Here is a 20,137-nt window from a genome sequence, read left to right on the forward strand (position 1 = left end):
TAGAGAGGCGTGTGGGGATCCCTCATTGGCTCATACGGCGGAAACAATACGTTAACGCATCCGCCATATTGTAAGTGGCAAGTCCAGCTAGTTTTTTAAGTCAAAAAAGTGCTAAAAACGTACTTAAATTTACCTTAATTTGCCTCAATGTTTTTTTAATTATTTTTTTAAATAATGGTAATAATAATAATATGTTAGGCAGTCGTCTCGCAACCTGTCCACAAATATCTGACTCTTAAATAACTTCTGGAAGCTTTTTTTTAGGGGTGCCAGTTAAAGGGGCTACATTGATATAGCTACACAGAAGGAATGTAATCGGAATGCTTATGTGTCATCCACTTTTCTTTGTTTATGAATCGAAAGCCAGACAGAAAAACTGAAGTTTAGTGCCAACAATAGAGGTTCATTCCGGGACGCTATGTTTTGGCTTGGCCTCTAGAGGGCAGTGTGTTGTTGTGAAATCTTAAACCATCTCGTTTAATGGAGCTCTAACGAAAGAGTTAATTTATGTGAAACTGTGTTGCTGTCATGACTTCTTCTCTATTTTTTTCCTCTTTACGCGAAACAGCTTAAAAATTACCATCATATGACCAAACTGCTCCTCTGTTTATTAGTCTTCCGTCATTTTATTATGCAGTGAAAAATGTTCGTCTCCATCCAGTGTGACTGAGGTTGAGCTATTAGCCATGTAGCCAGGTTGAGCGAGTAATACCGGCTAAATGGGACTGCATGCAAATAAATGTACATCACCTTCTTTTTTATTTACAAAAAAGTTCAAAATCCATGTATTATTTTCCTCCCACTTATCAATTATCTACTAGGTGTTGGCTCACCACACACACACACATACACACACACGCTCACACACAAAAAATCACAATAAAACATAATTTTGCAGTTATTCTGCAACAAAATTGGGGAAAAATAATAGCGAAGCACTGTTAACACAGCTTCGGGGTAGAGAACGCCTTTTTCATTAGAGCGATTTATAAATATTCCTAAAGTATGGGCTACTCTTCACTGTTCTTACATAACTCAGTGGATATGCGGAGGAGGCAGGGAGCAGCATCCAAGCCCTGCACACTGCCCACACACAATGAAGAGGAGAATGGAGTTATAAGACTGGAGGAGAGTCAGAGAGAAAACACAGGTTTTACTGAACGGAGTACATCACATGCCTCTGTCTCTCTGATTAGCTTTATAAGCACAACATACATACATGGACGTTTGGGACTAAAGGTGAAGGGTTGCTGGAAATGTTGGAGGAATCAAGTCATGACAGACATATTTTTCACCTATCAACAGTGATGTGCCACTGAGAAGAAAATGACATGCTTCAGTTTGAGGAAACACAGATAGACAAGGGTCCATGTTTTTGTTCTTTTTCTTGCTAAGAAAGCAAAGAATAAGGACAAATAAAAGTCACTGTTACAAAACTGCAGCAAAAAGTGGTATCCCATGGCTACAAAGGCTAAATGTATCAGACTGTCATACAACAATAGCGTGTCTCCAGTCAGAGGTTTCTTCAGAGCCACTGTAATACATACTGCTGCAGGAGATCTGTCAACAATCCTTTGGAGAACCTTGGATAGGGTGAGTTACAGCAACATTTCAAAGTTGAATTTCAAGTATATTTAGATTGAATAACTATTTACTCTACTTTAAGACTTTTTGTACATACTTTTGTTACCAGAGGTGCAAAGAAAAAAAAAAAAAAACTGTGAAGAATAACAATGAGACATTTTTTTGGTCACAAGTTAAAAATGAAAATTATGGTGTTTCAGAACCAGAATGAAAAAAACTGAGAATATCCAGAGACTTTCAGATGCTATTAAAAACATTGACCATTGCACTGAGGTGGAAAATATTAATAAATGAGGGATCGCTCAAGAAAACCTCATAAAGCTGCCAATGTGTTGTAGGTGTAGGTGTACAGCTCCAACCCTTTCTGTTTAAAAGCAACATAATGTAGTTGGGTAATCCAGAGAAAATAATGTTGTAATTGCCCTTTTTTGTGCTTTTTACATTAGTGTTATGTTTTTCAATAATAAAGTAGGTTTTAAAATATTTATTCAATGCAGAGTTATTTTTGCTGGTTTGTCAAGTCTGACAAGTGTTGTGTTTTTAACCAGTGACATTGTTTTCAGTATATGGTTCTCCACCCAGGATGACCATTTGTTGTGGGGAGGGTACAATGTGGAGACTCAAAAAAAACAAACAAACAAACAAACAAAAATCTTTTTACATTATTATTATTATATTTTTTATTTTTAGACCAATCCAACCTGAACTATTGTTCCACACACAGAACAGAGATAACTTAAAACATAACTTGTGAAAATGAATAAAGTGTTTATAACTGCAGCTGAACTTAAAATGTAGAATTGATTTAATACAATTTTGGTCTCCCTAACCAAATTCTCAGCAATTTCATTTTAATAGTTAATTATTTACCAAAAATAAGATTTTTGCTTTGTGTTGAGTATCGCCTGCTAACTTAAGTGTCTATAATTTATTTCATAAAAGAATAAAATAGACCTGAACAAATGTAGTCCACCATCCTTATAAGCAGAGGATAAGCCCTTTGCAGTAGCAGCAAATGGGAATGCTAATTTCATTATTATTATCATCATTATTGTTATTATTATTTTAGGAAATTCAACGATATGAGTGAGCTTAAAGGCAAGCTAACCTCAGGTGATAAACAAGTTTGTTTTTCTAGAACATATCTGAGCAGCTCTTCTGTAGAGGAAGAGCCACAAAGAGCCACAAAGAGCCACAGAAACGTCCAGAGAGAGAGAGCGCGCGAGCGAGCGAGATGAAAGGAGAGGCGGGAGAGGGAGCACCACGCTTCTGGTCCGCCCCCGAGTTGCCGCACACGAACCATTTAACCGTACGAGCCGAGCCAACTGTAGAGCACGCGAGCGCGTGAACGTGGCCCTTTCACTATTCCTGCCGCGCCACCCCCGGACCCCCTCGCGCAAAAAAAAAAAAAAAAAAAGAAGAGGAGCGAAAAACACAGAGACTAAGAGCTCAGTCGGAGACGCGATGGCTGCTGCTGCGGCGGCACCGCTGGATTGTGTTTACGACCCGGAGCACGAGACTGTCACAGCCTCCAGAGGGAAGAACTCCGCGCGCGCCCGCCATTGGAACGCACGGTCTTTCTTCACGCGCGGCGACTCGGAGCCCGTGAGGCTTCTCGCCACATCTCACGTCTCCTCCCGGCCGCTCGGTTGGTGAAGGGGGAGTTTTTTGGGGGAGGGGGAGGCGGGTGAGAGCAATTACCAGACTCCAGGATAGCGAGCCTTATTTTTCGAAATCGGCGAAATATCACGCTGGAACCTTGAACGGCCCGGCGGCGTCAGGTCCAGGCTCCATCCAGCAGCGCTGCACCTAGAGGCGGGGGTGGTGCTGTCGTGGAGGCGCTGGAGGTGGGGAGGGGAATCCGAGAGCATCCCTCCATCCCGCGGAGTCTATCCCTCCCTCTCTTCCTCCCGTTTCCGGCCCATTTTCGCTCCATCATATGCTAGAGATCTAAGTGTGTTTGTGTGTGTGTGTGTGTGTGTGAGGGGTTGGGGGTGGAGGGAGCGTTGTCCGTGGCCGCGGGAACACGCACCCTCCGCCTGCCGAGGCTGAGGCTGAAGCGCCGCTGTGCTTGAAGGATGCTGCGGGAGTAGAGCGGCTCCGAGCGGAAGATGGGGAAGGACCAGGAACTGCTGCAGGCGGTGAAGACCGAGGACCTTCTCACCGTGCAGAAGCTGCTACAGAGGCCTCGACCGGGGAAAGCAAGTAAGACACTCTGCTGCTCCGGTGCATTTAGTTTAGTTTTTTTTTCTTTTCTTTTTCTTTCTCTCTCAGGGTTGACAGTAGCTTCACCCTTTTTGATTGCCCAGTTGGAGCTTTAGCAACGACATCTCTGTAATTTTAGTCACCGGCTGTTTGCCGCTGCAAGGCCGGAGTGTTGAGGATGACGGAGGGAGTGTGACGGGAGGGGGCGGGTGTGTGTGTGAGGGGGTGGAGGTGTTCATACGTGTATCACAGGAGATGACTGTAGTGATTGGAGACTGATAGCTCGTCCTGAGCGAGACCCCCGTGTAAGTAAGTGCACTGCAGCAGAGGAAAAAGAGGGAGGCACCACGACCATGCCTCTCAGCAGATAACTGGTAACCCTCCTGAGGGTTTGAAACAGGAAGAATCATATATATATATATATATATAAAAAATATATAATCTTTTCTTATAGTTTGTGCTGCAACGTTGCTCCTTTTTCTGCAACATTCTCTGGCACAGCCCACTCCAATGTGTGGGCAACCGTGGAGAAGAGGCCGGGCAGAGCTGCAGCTTCTGTCCAGGCGACTACTGATTCCCTCCACTGATATACTGCATCACTAGCAGCTCAGCGATACTATAGAGGGCTGCAGTTATGGCTCAGAATACTTACGTACTCATGCAACAAGTGGCCTAATTCAACATAAAAAGACAGCGCCTTGCCCAGGTATTCATACCTTTTGGAACTTTTCCAGATGCATTATTATTCTGTGATCACAAACATCTATTGACTTTATTGGGATTTTTACTGAGGACAACAAACAAACACAGACACAAATGTACTGAATTCACAAATTTATTTGATAATTCTGCACCACCACCACCACCGCTCACTTAAAAACACCAATAGCTCCTCAAGCCTGGTCAAACATGGAAAAACAACTTTAATTTGTTCAGCTGGTGCAGTTAGGAGTAGAAGAGTCTGTGTGAAATAAATTATAAAGAAACTGACAAGAACAACAGGTTGACTACTTTGATCAAACATGTAAAGACAAACTGCAACAAACCCTTCAAATGGTTCACAAAGTGCAATTAGGAATTCTAAATATAATAAAGTAAAGAAGAAAGCAAGACATACCAGAGCACAAAGCATGGAATTAGAATGAATAGATCTGCCCTTATGGACCAGTCTAGATGTTTTTACTACTGATGCAGATGATGGATCGGTGCATCCCGAATGTTTATGTGATGGAACAAAGAGTTGTGCAAATTTACACATTTAAAAACCAAAAACCTACTAAGAGCATCTTATGGAGGACTAGCCGTTCTGCTTTTTCAGAAACAGAGCATGATACAACTCCAGACCTAACAAGACATGGCCGCCCATCTAAACTGATAGACGAGTGAAGGACAGTCTTAATCAGAGAAGTTACAGTGATGGTAACATATGGAGGAGTTTTCACTAGGCATGAGAAGTCGAGTTTAAAGTTTGCCACAAGCCATGTGAGGGACACGGCAATCATTCTCTGGTCAGACGAGAACAGAAATGAAGCTAACTGCGAGGAAACCCTGGAAGAAGACCTGGTCGAAAGTGGAAAAGGACCATAACCAGAGCTACAGCAGAATGGCTTAAAGAATATTTACTTTTTGGAAAGGCTCAGCCATAGTCCAGACCTAAATCCAATTGAGAGTCTAAGGCAAAGCTTGAAAATAGATGTTCCCAGTTAAATCTGACTGACCTTGAGCTCATTTGCAAAGAAGAACAGGAACCATTTTAGTCTCTTGATGTAAAAAGCCGGTGAGGAGAAACCCCAAAATAAAGTATCGGCTCTGGAGGGGAAGGGGGTTAAATACAAACACATGACACAACTTTTAGATTTTTATGGGTAAAACATTTGGAAAAAACCTATCAGTTTTTACACAATATGAACTACTTTATGTTGGTCTATCTATCACATAAAACCACAATAACATAAACGTAGGTTTGTGGTTGCACCATGACAAAACGGGAAATAAATGAATGTGCTATGAATAGTTACAGAAACCACTGCTGGCACAGAGGGCCTGACCCTTCCATCCACTTGTGTGAATTGATCCAGTTTGGTGCCTTCACAGCTGCATCTGAAACTGCACTCACTCTGGAAAGAGTCCAACAGCAGGTGGGCCTCATTTGAATAAGAAGAGCTGCTTGTTGCTGATTGCTAATAACAGGGCGAAAATGTGGCAGCGTTGTGTGGAAGGGCTGTAGAAATTCATCGCTGTCTCATCACTCATCACTTCGCTAATTTAAATTCAAAGAAGGAAATGTTAGAGTAATATATATATTTTGATTCGCAAAAGAAGTTAAAGTGTGGCGGCCCGCTAGGGTCAAGACAGTGCAACAGCCACAATGGAAGTTACACTAATTCCTGTTCTAGAATAAAATCCATCTTAGCATAAATTTCACTTTAGCGTAGTTTTAATTTTAACATAACTTCCGCGTCAGTATAAAATTAGCATAAATTCAGTTTTAGCATAACTTCCATTTTGGACTATATTTAGCTTTAACATAAATTCCAACTTAGTAAAAATTACAATTTATCATACATTCACCTTCAGCATAAAATTCATTTTAGTATAAATTCCATCTTAATATAACTTCAATTTTAGCACCCATTGCTATAAATTCTACCTTAGAATGAATTCAGTTTTAGCATGTAGCTTCCATTTTAACATGAGTTCAGCTCTAGCAAAAATCTGTTTTAGCAGAAATTCTGTATTAGCAAAAATTCAATTTTCGTATTATTTCAGCTTTAGCATAAAATTTGTCCTAGCATAAAGTTCAATTTTGCATGGTTTCAATCTTAGTATGAATTCAATTTTAGCCTTAAATCTGGCATAAATTCAGTCTCAGTATATCTTAAATTTTAGTGTAGCTTACATTTTTTAGCATATTTAGCTTCAGCATTAATTACATCTTGGCAAAAATTATGTTTTAGCATAAATTACGTTTTAGAAGAAATTCCATTTTAGCATAAATTCAGATTTATTACAAGATCTAGCTTTGCGTTAATTCAGTTTTAGAATATAGCTTCTATTTCAGCATAAATTCTGTATTAGCATAACTTGTGTTTGAGCTAAACATTCATTCTGCCATTACTTCAGTGTTAGCATAACGTCTGTTGTGACTTCTGTTGTATTGTGGCCTTTGCATCTTGTTGACCCTTCTGTTCCCCGAAAGAGTTGGTAGGGTCGAGAGTCACCGATAAAACCCAAATGTCTTTCAGAGCTTGGTGAAGCGCATTTGTATAAGAGCACATTACAAAACAACCTTTGGGCAAAATATAAGTGCACTTCGGCTTTAAGCCCGTCTCAGATTGCTGCTTAGTGCGTAGTTTTTATACATGTGACGCTGAGCTGTTTGTTAAAGGAAAATCTCAGTGGATTGTGGAGCACTCAGAAAGCGACACAGATAAAAGCAACATTGCATGCTGCTCGTCGGTGGTGTGTACTGTATGTCTGGAAGACTCATGCTTTCCCCATACTGTCCCTAATTATTCAAGTCTTAATTACAAACAGCTTTTTAAAATGATCCCCTGGCTTTAACACTGAGGTTTACAGTGTTGACAGGGGACTCGGGACTCTGGAGCAGTGGCTGTTACTCCAGTGTTTTCCTTGGCTGGATTTTTAATATCTGTCACATTTCAGACATTTCTTATTTTATATTATAAACCAGAAAAAAGTTCATGCTCAACTTTAAGGTCTACTGATTGTAGCCACTCTAGCAACTCCAACTGCTTCTCACCTAACAAATGTTGGTTAGAAGTTAAAGCTTATTGATCTTTGAGAGGGTGTTCTTGCTTTGTGATGTTATTATACTATGTTAGTTACGATAACAACAATATTATCGTTTATTGTGATAACTTCTGGACCGATTTATCATCCAGCTAAATTTGTTATTGTGACAAGAATATAGCAACACTTTGCACTAATATGGGGATTGAGTAACTTGAAATAGAAAGTAAGAACAAAAAACATTTTTGTTGTTGAGCTCATATGTCTATTTATTCAATAATTTTGCAAGTGCTTTTGAATTGAAAATGTCTCGTATTTTGTCAATATATGATATCTGGTTAATTGCGATAAATCAATTACAAACCCTGCAATTAACTCGATTCAAAATTTTAATTGAGTCCCATCACTACTTTGAAATTGTGCTGTGAAATGTTATTTATGTACATGCTATACAATAAACCCCCCCCCCCAAAAAAACATGTTCTGCAAAAATGGGTTCTTACTGTTTTGTCAAATAACGGATGCTGGGTCACACTTTTCAGAAAAACTTTGAGAAAATCAGAAAAACACGGCAGGTTAATCATAGAGTGGAGCTGACAAGCAGCAGGAGGGCCTAACACAGGGCTGATGTTAACACCGACCTGTTTGTCATCCAGCATTAAACACGAAGCTTGCAGGACAGATGAGTGTGTGTGGAGGAGAAGGTAAGGTTGCTGTGTGTGTGCGAGTCTGACAGAGACTCGACACTGCTGCAACTCATTTACTCCTTTCCTTCCCAGACACACGCGTTCACCTGCGTCACACATCTGGCCCCGTCTGGAGAGGCGGCGTCAGTTCGCTGCCGCTCGGCTTGCGCGCACGGCAGAGGACGAGGTCACGCTCGCGCGTGACCTCGTGTCTGTTTGTCGGAGGCAGCGTCGGTGTGTGAGCGATAGGACAGCTGGTCTGACTCATATTGATGGTTTATTTGCTGTATTGTTTAAAAAAAAAAAAGCCGTTTGTGTAGAGCTGTAAGATTTAACTGCTCCATTTCTAAAAAAAAAAAAAAAGTGGTTTACAGCTCATCTGCCTCTTGAATTTTTCCATCTTCGTAGCTGAGCGAGTTGCTGCTTTCTTCCTTGGAATCACCTCCCTCCCCTTTGTCTTTTCTTCTGTCTTTTCTGAGATTATTTGCTAGTCTGGCTACGGAACCAGAGCAGATCATTCCATCCACACCAGCAGACATTCACAAAGGAGCAGGCAGGGACGATGCTGAACATGTTGTCAGCCCCAGACTTCGTATTTGTTCGCTGTGTGAAGAAGCTTGGGATGATTGACACTTTGTGTTCTGCTGTGCTATTCCGAAGTCCTTCTGGGTTCTTATTGTTTTGGATTCACATACAGTACTTATTCATATTACAGCAAATTCAGACCGTAGATGTTTTAAGAGTTGAATAAGGGCAGCTAAAAGCACACCTGTTGGTGAACAAACAGCACCGTGACGTCCGATGAACACGACACAAAGCTCTGGAAGGAAGGCGTGAATTGGTTTAAAGCAGAGTTATGTTTTAAATCAACCTCACAGAACCCTGTTCAATCCTACGGAAGCAGAGAGAGCGGCTGTTTTCCGCATGTACGTTTTCCCAATGGTTTTCCCGAGATAACAAGCAAACAAACTTTGTTTTCTCTAGATCACAAGATGATTGGTGTGAGACAACCTAAGTCATGTTTCAAATGCAGGCTGCATTTGAATTGATAGAGGTTAACTTGTTAACCTAGAGGTTAACAAGTTAACCTCTATCTTTCTAGAGGTTTTCTAGAGGTTAACTTGTTAACCATCAGGAAATTAACTACTTTTCCATTAAGTTAACGTCTTATCTCGAGGAAACCACTGGGAAATAGTATATGTGGAAAACCTCCACTATCCACTTCTGTATAACACATCATCCAAAAACTGAAAGAGTTTATACAACAGAGAATAAGACAACTGCATCATGTACATTACAAATATGACCTGTATGGAAGATTGACCAGAAGAAAGTCACTGTTGAAAGGCCTTTGTGTGCCATCGGTCTCAGATATATCCTTTTAGCTTAGAGACAGACGCTTGAGGGACATAGCATTCCCCGCAGTTCTTTTTTTAAAACAGTAGATGGAGCTGCAGGTGAAATCTGCTTGATTTCAGCAACTGGTAGCAGAGCCGAAGTGCTTGCGCTGACATTAGTGTTGGCAACATCTGCGCTGCTGCAGCATGTTTAGCATCGGGATGCGATTTGAGACTTGAATAGCTTCGCTGATAGAATAACACCTTTTAGCATAACTTGTACCCAACAATAGGTTTTTCCAGTGTCCCATCAGAAAGGTTTTTGAAAGAATAATTAACCCCTACAGGGCGAAAGAAGTGGCTTTGTCATCCATCGCTGGGGTTTCCAGATATGCGTCAGTTTTATGGGTGACCCAAAAATGCGAAGGTTCCTCACACAATCACATTTTTTTTGTAAATAAAATGATGTTAAAATTTGTAATGTTTTGAAATGTATGTAATTAATCTAAATGTACACACTAAAGTCTATATTAAATATCCATTAATATTGAAATATATATTTAAGCTCCTGTTCCATAAACTAAATAAATAATATTGAACCTTTAGGTTGTTACGTAACGTTTAAATAACATAGTTCCCATGTGGCAGTACTCAGATAGGTTTCTAGATCCGGCCCGTTCAGAGATGGGGGATGAATGGATCTTGTCGGGGTTAATTTTGTGGCACACGTCAACATCATTGCCACGCTTTGTCTGATATGCCACTACATCTGGAACAACGGATGGAAACGCATGAGCTCAGAAACCCGCTCCTTAAGCTGTGAAAAATAATGTTAAGTAGATGTTTACCAGACGCTTCGGTTTCACAGCAAGACAATCAACTGCAGTAAGAGTCGTAATTCGGACTGCGTCAGAGTGATGATGATAAATGACCTGCACTTACATGGTGCCTTCTAAATTTGGCATTGTGTTTCTCTCGGAGCTTTTTATGGTACAAATCTAGCACACATTCCTCTATCAAGACTTCACATGGACAGACTGCACCGGCTTTGGGATTGGGGGAAAAGCACTCCACAGTGGAAGCCTGGCCACCGATTTTGTTTGTGTTTCTGTGAAGTAGATTGTTTTCACACTCATAAGAGGATAGATGGATACCCAAACTGTCAGTGCATAAACAAACACAGTCAGCCAACATTTTTACTGTCTACGCTCAGTGACGTTAAAAAACGGCTTCAATGAACCAATAGAGTTAGAGACAAGTAGCGCATTAAAACAGGCAACGAGCAAGGCTAGTTTATTAGTAGTTATTAGCATTAGCTTCTATGAGGTTTTGTTAACCTCAAAAGTTAGAGCTTAGATCTCACCCAGCTCACCTCCAGCTAAATGTTGGAACATCAGTGGGTTATGCTAGTTGTTCTGGTTTTAAACATGCTAACTGCTATCAGCAACATATGCTGAAAGCAAACTATTTTCCTGCACTTTATGCATTTAAACACTAAGAAAACATTAACAATTAGATGTTGTAATGTCATCACAGGTGACTTGTAGACCTGTGATGCTACGAGTCACTCCGAAGCTTATTATTTAGTTTACTTTATCCAACTTGGACCCTGTTTTCTGACAAATTGAATCTTTAAGTAGTTAACATTCACCTGTTGTAGCTCAAGTGCTCTTGGTTAAGTTTCGAACCAACATGAACAGTTGTTTAAAATGTCAACGCCTTTTAAAGCGTTCCTTCACTTTGAATTTGGACACCTTGTCGTTTTAGCGCACGCTTTGTGCCTTACCAGTTCAATGTCCTGTCGGGGAACAGACCTTTTTAAAAGAAATGTGTTCACCTTTATTTGTGGTTATGTGTTTTCGTGAATTATGGCAATAAAGAATCATAAAAACATTTTCGAGAATAATTTGATTTAGTTTTATATTATTTTCCAGAGATTTGGTTCTGATCCCATTTGAGCTGGAATGGCCTAGCTATGCTAACTCTTGGGTTAAAACCAGCAGAATTACTTAAGGTGCTAACTAAATACAATATATATATAAAAAAACAACAACTGTGAAAGTGGCATGACACAAGCAGACATGCTCATGTTTTGTTATTTTCAGTAGATGTTTTGCTTAAGAATATCATCCCATCAATATCTCGCAGCAGTCTAAGCCGAGAAGCAACCGCGCGAAGGATTGTTACCGAACCTGAGATTTATTCTGAAAGATTGAGCCTCGCTACATTAGAAAGGATAATATCTACAAGTCAGAGGACTGGATTGGTTTGCCGTGGCTCCAAAACATCATCACTCACTTCTGCTGCTGCTGCCTGCGTGATTAAATTACAGCACAGATGGGGAGAGAGAGATAGACGCAGTCTTAGAGGGAGCTGGATGGATATTTTTGCTTTGGGGAAAACAGAAAAGTAGTTACAGAAGAGGAGGGGGGCGGGGGAAAGAGCGGGACATCCTAAACGAGAGAGGACGGGGGGTAAAATGTGGATGAGCCAGGATGGAGGAGGGGTGATGAAACACTGAACGATAAAACGGAGAACGAGGTGACGAAACAGAGATGTTAAAACGCCGTCTTTTGCTCACACTTCTATGCCGATTGCACGCTGCTTTACATACCCCGCCTGGACGGATTTATCTGCATGGCTGATTTGACTGAAAGTAACATGCTCATGGTTTATCTGGTCAGCGGGGGCATCTGGGAGAAGGTGAAGGAGTGGAAGGGGGGAGGAAAAGGGTGGAACTGGATGGGAAGTGGGACTGAGCCGGTACAGATCTGACAGCAGGATAAGCTTAAGCACAAATACTTTGGTCTTACACTGTCATGTTCTTTGTATTTAAATGGGTCTAATTTATTTGATTACAAATACAATATTCAGTACCAGAGCTGCTGAAATAATAAATGATTTATGGTCGGAGACAGAATTTCAAATCAGTTTCAGATGAATGCGTTAAAGCTCATGGCTGGAATTGTAACTTATGATCAGATAGTGAAATAAAAGTTGCAGCTAGCTGCGATTGAGAAGTAGTTAGCAAATCTTTTACAGGGACAGTCTTACGTAAAATCTATGAGATTTTCATCATGTGAAATAATTATTCCGTCATCAGAAACCCACCTGGATTCATGCTTGTTGAGAAATCATTTAATCTCCATGGCAACCATTCAGCTGTGCAAAACACCTCAGTGGACCTAGCACCAAAGCTCTTCCTCTGAGCTGCAGCTTCCAACTTTCTGAGCTTCCTCCTCCACTCAGCTCCTTCAGACTAGCCAGCAGCAATTAGCAAACACCTGATAGTATACGAGCTACTTCTCAGTGTAATGCTGGTAAAACATTGTTTAAGGGCTAATAGAGGAGCCATGTTGCCATGACTTCCTGAAGGCGGAGTTTCAGAAGGAAAAGGAATTTCTTAAAGAGACAGGAGCCCAATTTCAAGGCATTAAATTAGGAAGTCAAATTTCTTTTATGTTACATTTGATATAAACAGAATTTTTATAACAACTGACGGTAATGTAATTTCTTGATTGAGCTATAAAACGGTACTATGAGACTGGAAAACATAATACTGCCTCTTTAAATGAAACTGTTAGCAAAAGGCAAAAAAAAAAAGAAAAGAAAAACACGAGCTGTTAATTAGAAGGTGATAACTAAGAGGGAAGAAGATCACCAGAAAGTCTGCTAATAATCATTTCAGCATGTCAGATCATGTACATTGTGACACCGTGACAGCTCATGCCTGTTCTCTTTCATCTAGCTCTACTGTAGCTATAGGGTGGATATATGGGGTGTGGGGGGGACGGGGGGAGGCAATTAGCTGCAGCGGGATGGAAGGGGGCCGAGTGGCTCGGTCCTGATATAAAGACCACCCGCAATATGAGGTGGGAGCTCCTTCCTTCAATCGGCATCGAGTAGAAAAGTGGCATTAACCCCCTACGGCTCTGATCCACACACAAAGACACAGAGCTTCCCTACCGCCATGCGACTGGTACGCAGAGGTACAGGCGAAGCCTAGGAGCCAAGCATGGCGACACTAAAACACGCATTGATACTCAAAGACGTTAGGGAATAGTTTTTTTTTGTTGTTTAAAGCCATTTTATTCGTTATAAAGTGTGTTCAGTATGTGAGGGTGTGTCATCGCGTCCCTCTAACATCCTCCGGCAGAGTATTTCCACTCACACCCTGCTTTCATAACGCACAGCGTGTTCTTACTGCTGCGAATGAATGTCTGAGTAGCTTGTAAAAGCAGGAAATTATGCTTTTTTTTTTTCTGAGGCTCAACTTCTAAACTCACACCAACATGGGGCAGACAAGGTTCTACTGTGCTCCACACAAGAGTCGGGCTGAAATGTTCCACCCAGCCCCACAGTGAATGCATTTAGCATCGCCGTGGGACTCTCTCCGAATGAATGCTGGGGTTCTGCTGCTGCTAGGCGAGCGGCCGCTAAAAACAGGCCTGACGTGACACCGACACACCCTCGAGACACCGATACGCCTGAGAATAACCGCGTGCAAACTAAACCAGACTAAACAGAACGGCAAAACTAAAAGTCGGATGAACTCCAGTTTATCAATCATAGACTGCTCAGTAACATAATTATGTTAATAACATACATGAGCCGAGTTAGTGGAAGCGCTAACAGGAAGCTTTTCCCGAAAACATCGCAGAGTGCTTGGGATTCTCCGTCTTTTGAAAAACTGACAATCTGGTTTTATGTGCTTCAGATATCTCACAATACCTTCTTTTCTACTTTATGAATGAATTTAAAATGGAGTCTAACAGTACAATTATAATAGTAATGATTAGCTATAATAAATATTATTGCAGGGGTAATAGTCATAGTAAGATATAACAATTATCCCAATTTTATCTCTCTAAAGATGCCAAAATATAGGTAAGTGTGATGGAGCAGTGGCGCAGAGAGTGAGTATTTGCAACAGATAGAGGTGCTGCGCTAGAGTGGGCGCCAAAATGATGGTGAAAAAATTAGTTCAAGCCTGTAATGTATCCATATGATTGGTTTACACCCGTGAAAGACAGGTTATGACTCAGTAAAGTTTGTCTTCTTCTTTCCACACGTTAAAGGGCCCGTATTATATATTTTACAGCCTCATAGTTATACTTTATTGCACAATCAAGTAACTATGTTACCGTCAGTTGTTATAAAAATGCTAAATATATCAAATATGCCTTAAAAGAAGTCTGACTTTGTAATTTAACACATTGAAATTGGGCCTTTGTTTAAGTAAAGTCATACTTAACTTCTAGATTTATTTATTTAGCATTTATTTACGTAACTGATTTATTTATATTGCAACCTAAACATGTTTTACTTTGAGCTGCTTTCAAAAATAAACTTTAGCTTTGTTCAGTTTAATGTTTGAGAATAAAAAGATCAGATTTGCTGATTACTGAGGTTGTTGAGTCTTTATTTCATTTATTGTAGCTTTACAGGATTTTTAATAACCCTTTAATAATTTAAAGACTTATTAAGACTAGAGGCGATGTCACACTGTGTGAGAGACATGCTTCACAAATGAACAAATTGGCATAGTGGCATATTTTATTTATTTGAGCCTTTAATAACAATTATGGGTTTAAAAAAACATTGCAATTTGTTGTTTAAGCCTTCAGCACTGAAAAATTATGGATTGAAGCAAACCTGAAATATACGTTTACTGTTTTACTGTTATTAAAACCCTGAACAAATTTACAATTTACCCCTCAGCAGCCCGTGCTGGTTGGTTGTGAGGTTGTACTTTTGCCCTTGTTTTCTGCCTCCAGTGTTTATTTGCCTGCATGATAACTAAACCCCTTCAAATGTATTTGGTTAATAAATGACTGCAGAGGGAGAAGCTGGAACTTTTCGTATCCAAACTTTTATGTTTGCACTAGAAATATCAGCATTTTATCAGCAGTCGTTAAAATATATATATCCCAGAGCTACTTTCGGCGAAACCCGATGGTTTGAAGATATTTAAAATAAACTATTCTATATACTCATCTATTAAAAACCATAAATAACTGTGTGTTTTGTGTGTGTGAGAGGTTGTGTGCACGTCCTTGTCGAGGGGGCCAATGATCAGAGCCCAGTAGTTGCTGGCCAGCTGGGCAGATGTTAAGTTCGACCTTACTTGTGTGTGTGTGATTTTACACACCATGCATTTAGTTGACCAGATGGTTTGTCTTGGCTTTTTTTAAAGGCACATTGGCAGAACATTCCACTAAATACATCTGAACCTAACCGTTTGCATGTGCTTTACAGTTTGTACAGAATGTGGGGACGTGTGTGTGTGTGTGGAATCAAACAATATTAACTTGAGTTTTAATGCTTTATGTCATTGTTTTGGAAAACTCTGCTGACTGTTCTGGTTTTAGTTGAACTAATTTCCTTAGTTGTCTGAGGAGAAAAAAAGTAAAAATTGTCAGCCAGTTTTGAATTATTTAAAAAAAAAAAGAGACAGTTAAATTTAGTGGAACATTTTCTTGGAGGAAAATTTATTTCATTTGTTTGAATGTTCTAATTTATTGAATGTCTATTTGATCTCTCAGCTATTTCTGAATGCAATTTTAATACCCCTGTCACACTATTATCTTTTTTAAAAGGTTTTGTTGGCTCTCGTGGCCTTTATTTGAAAGTAGTTCAACAGGACAGAGGGTAATGATAAAAGGGGGAAGACATGCAGCAAATGTCGCCAGGCTGGGAATCGAACCTGCGACCACCAGCATGAGGACTAAGGCCTCAATACGTGGGTCGAGCTTTACTCCTGCGCCACCACAGCACCCCCACTATTATCTTTTTGCTTTATGTTTCAATAATGGAAAAGGTGCTGCTTTAAGTAAATTAACAATCTAGCTCTTATGCATTTGATTCAGTAGCATGGAATCTGCAGCTAAGGTAGGAAGCTAATAATCTATGTTACAGAAAAAAAACATACTTTGGATTAGCTTCAGGACATAGGGGTGGCATTAATTAAACAACTTCTGCTGAGTTCACAAAGTGCTACTTTGTATGTTGCAGTAATAAAATGATAATATTCCAAATTTCATGGTAACCTGTGCAGCTGTTCTGTCTGCGCTAATGAAGATTTGTGCACTTCAACATGCCAAATATTGGAGTGGCATGACTGGATGCGAAGTAATAATAATTTTCCTGCTGTACAATGACTGTAAAGAGTTTTCATTTGTCATCATAAGATATTCAAAGAAAAACAAAGATGTTGACCTCATAGGAAATGTAACTACTCTATCCTGAAGCAAAAGACAGCCATAGTTACGCTAGCCATCATCCTAGTACACACACCCTAAAATTGTGGTATGTCATAAACGACAGGCAAACTTCAAAGACACTTGATGTGTCACAAAATGTGCTTAATTTCTTAATTACACCCAAGTAACAATCGTTTTTAGATATACAAACATATTTGGTGCCATAAGTTATCTTACGTTTGCACTGTATTGTCATCTAGATACATTTGATGGGCTTTTTAAATGTGATTTATCTAGAAGGAGAAGCTGGTGACACTGCAAACACCCAGTGCTAACACAGTTTGTAAACTATAGATGAAAGCAGTTGTGAAGTTGGCTATAACTGCCTTTATTGGTTTCATCAACTCATAAATATTTCAAATGTTGCTTGTTAAGACTCTTTGTCTGACGTTAAGTAAAGTTTTCTGGTCAGATTTATTCCCTTGGAAGCCTGAATCTGCGTAAAATATTGACATGAAGTTAAAGAGGAAAAGCCAGTTTGTGACTTTGACATGAGCTCAGCCTTAGCCTCCCTGTAAAAACTTGATGGTAATGAGTAGCTGTTAAAGGTCCTTGTCTCCTTTAATGAGGGAAAAATGGAATCAGACTGACCGAATGGAAGCAATGAGAAGCTGGGAAGGTCAGATTCATAGTTGTGTCTTTATAAACTGATAAATATCTCTTTGTGTGTTAACTTGCTGCAGAGCTCATCCCAGGACATTGGATCCTTTGCTAACAAACTCAAAAAGGCACATAAGTGGTCATATAAACATGTTTAATTATACTGGCACTTGTTACGTTATGGGACTTCTGAAGTTACACGACATGAGTCAGATATTTAAAACAGCTGAAAGAAGAAAAAGCACAAAAAGGGGTTTTTTGACAAGGGTTACATCATGGTATAGAGATGGGTAACGGGGTTTCTTACAGTTAATTCCTTTGAACATTAGTAGGGAAGGATGAGCAGATGTTGGAGAATGTGGCAACCATCATAATTTGTCTGCCATGGCAGTGGAAACATTCCTCCACTGCTGATCTTTGGGGTTCTGTCAAAGGTGACAACCAACAAATACATATCCAGTTCGACCATAAGTGTGTCCAGGTCCTCTCAGAATTATTTTTTTTTGGTATTTGGGCAGCCAGTTAGGAAGGCTTTTTCATAATACCTTCCACAAAGCTTGTACTATTGAAGTTGATTGGAATGGAGATCAGTCAGACTGTGATGAGACTGACTTCAACAATTTCTTGAAGACTTGCAGTGGCAGTCTACCACTGCAAGTCTGTTACTTCGGGCAGCTGTCCGAAGTAAATCTTAAATGTAAGTCCATTGTAAACCTTTTCCCCAATGTTTTTAGGTGTGGATCCGACCTAGCCTGTGAAAAACCTTGTTCTACGCTTTGCTTTTTACACAGGGTCTGGACCCTCGGCAGTTCAGAAATGATGGCTTCCTAGGGGCGTAGACGCCCAATGGCTAAGGTTTTGCTGCGATGAGCCAGTACGGCTCTATGAAGATTTCTGAGAATTGCTTGCTTTATAAACAGCCAACCAACAATGAGGTGGCTGTTAATGTTAATTCAATATTTTGAAGTGTAGCCAACACAGACTGAATGACTTTGTTCACTTCCTCTACTGTCATTGCCAAACTACAGGCAAACTACAATTCTAAAACGGCCCAGAAAATCAACGTCACCGGTTGAAATTCTATCGAAGACATTCAGGTCAAATAGGGGAAAATCCCAGACTGGACCTTGAAGGGAGATGACAGTTGAGCTGTATTGTGTAGGAAGGCAATGGCCAGGCTAGGTCCGCTCTAGTTGGTAATACGATGTCAATCCCTCAGGCTGTTGGTCAGTTCCCATGCCTGGCCAGCAAGGAGCACCAATGCTGAGTGAGAATAGTCTGGTCTGCCATTGAAATCTGTTCTCTATTATGCCCTGTTCATGGGAGGAAACCCCTGCTCACTTATTGCAGTGTTGATGGACATGTTGGCTCAAGAGTTCATTCAGCATTGCATAGTAATGTGATTATTAAGTAACTCCAGTCGATATAGTCACATCCGAAGTTGAAGACCCTCATCCTTGGACAGGTTCTCTGTGGTTCCTGTTGCCCAGCTGGTGCTCTGTGGATGAGGAGATGAAATTTTTGGCAGCCTCAACCAGAGTGGCACAGAATGCTAAAAAAAAATCTCAAATATAAAACTGGTAGAGGATGTTGTACATTGATTGCTGTGTTCTATGGGAACACATAAGAGAAAGTATCCACAATGTCAAAAGGGTTACAGTTGGAATAAGACCTACAAAAGAAGAAGATAAGAATGGTACGATGTGATTGGTTATGTATGCAACAAGTGTGCTTAGATATATTTGTAATTGGAGTAAGATGTATAACCAGTCAAGCCAGTGAAGGCATCACATTAACTTTGAGCTCTCTATAAAGCATTAAGTCCTTGCATTACTTTGCTACATAACGCCTACACAAACATTATGACAGATGACGCTTTATTCTTTCATGACAAATGTGTTTCCTGATGGCAGTGACTTCTTTCAGCAGGATAATGCAACCTAGCAACCGAGAGTTTTTTTTGACTGCACAATGGGGATGTAAGCGACGCTAGGCAGGTGGCTATGTAAAACAAAACCAAACATGTTCAATGAAGCTTCTTCTGCTGCACACAAATATACATGGCGATTAATCATTATTTTCTTATCCCAATCTCATCTAGCTCTGAAATTGATTTCTTCCACTGTTATATAGATATACATGATACAATAACGTTCCACAGTCCCTGCAACTCATTTCTCACATTCTATTGATCTGTCTCTAAATAATAACATTCATCTTTATTTTCCCACATTTGATGTACATATTTCTGCTGTCAGTCTTATGACCAATAAGGTCTTCTCTCATTAGAAAGCAGAGTCCCTTGTGATTCACTTAATTAATTTAAATCATGTAAATGCAAACAGATGTTATCTGAGACACAAACACACGCACACAAACGTGTGAGTATCTCAGTAGGCTAGCATCTCATTTGTTTTACAGATAGTAAAAGAGTGAATGCCACAGATTTACTCAATTCCCCTCATTATATTTGGTAGCCATTATTATCTCCAGTATTTTAAAGATGTTGTTGCTTTTGACTGGCAGTGGTGGGAGGCCAATGACAAAATTTAGGGACGCTTTAAAAAATAACTTTCATACAGATGCAAATGTAGCTCAAATCAGGAAGTGCTGCCTGATTCTTGAAAACAAAAGACAGGAGGCCGGCAGCATAACATTGACACCACCAAAGGTCATGGTAGCAATGGTGTCTTTAGGGTGATGCACTGAA

General features: G+C 40.1%; 1 protein-coding gene across 6 annotated transcripts in view; it reads left to right on the forward strand.

Moving 5' to 3' along the window:
• The first annotated feature begins 2,857 nt into the window (after window positions 1-2,857).
• caskin1 (CASK interacting protein 1) overlaps window positions 2,858-20,137 on the forward strand; it is a 109,046-nt gene continuing 91,766 nt past the window's right edge. For 4 of the 6 annotated variants that reach the window (XM_028021993.1, XM_028021995.1, XM_028021994.1 and 1 more), the window contains exon 1: window positions 2,859-3,789. In XM_028021993.1, coding sequence (XP_027877794.1) covers window positions 3,696-3,789 — 94 coding nt within the window. In that variant the 5' untranslated portion in view covers window positions 2,859-3,695. Of the gene's footprint in view, window positions 3,790-20,137 lie in introns of all 6 variants that reach the window. The other 2 variants (XM_028021992.1, XM_028021998.1) reach the window with 2 other exon arrangements.

This window comes from Xiphophorus couchianus, chromosome 7, assembly GCF_001444195.1.
Source record: "Xiphophorus couchianus chromosome 7, X_couchianus-1.0, whole genome shotgun sequence".
Classification (NCBI taxonomy): Eukaryota; Metazoa; Chordata; class Actinopteri; order Cyprinodontiformes; family Poeciliidae; genus Xiphophorus; species Xiphophorus couchianus.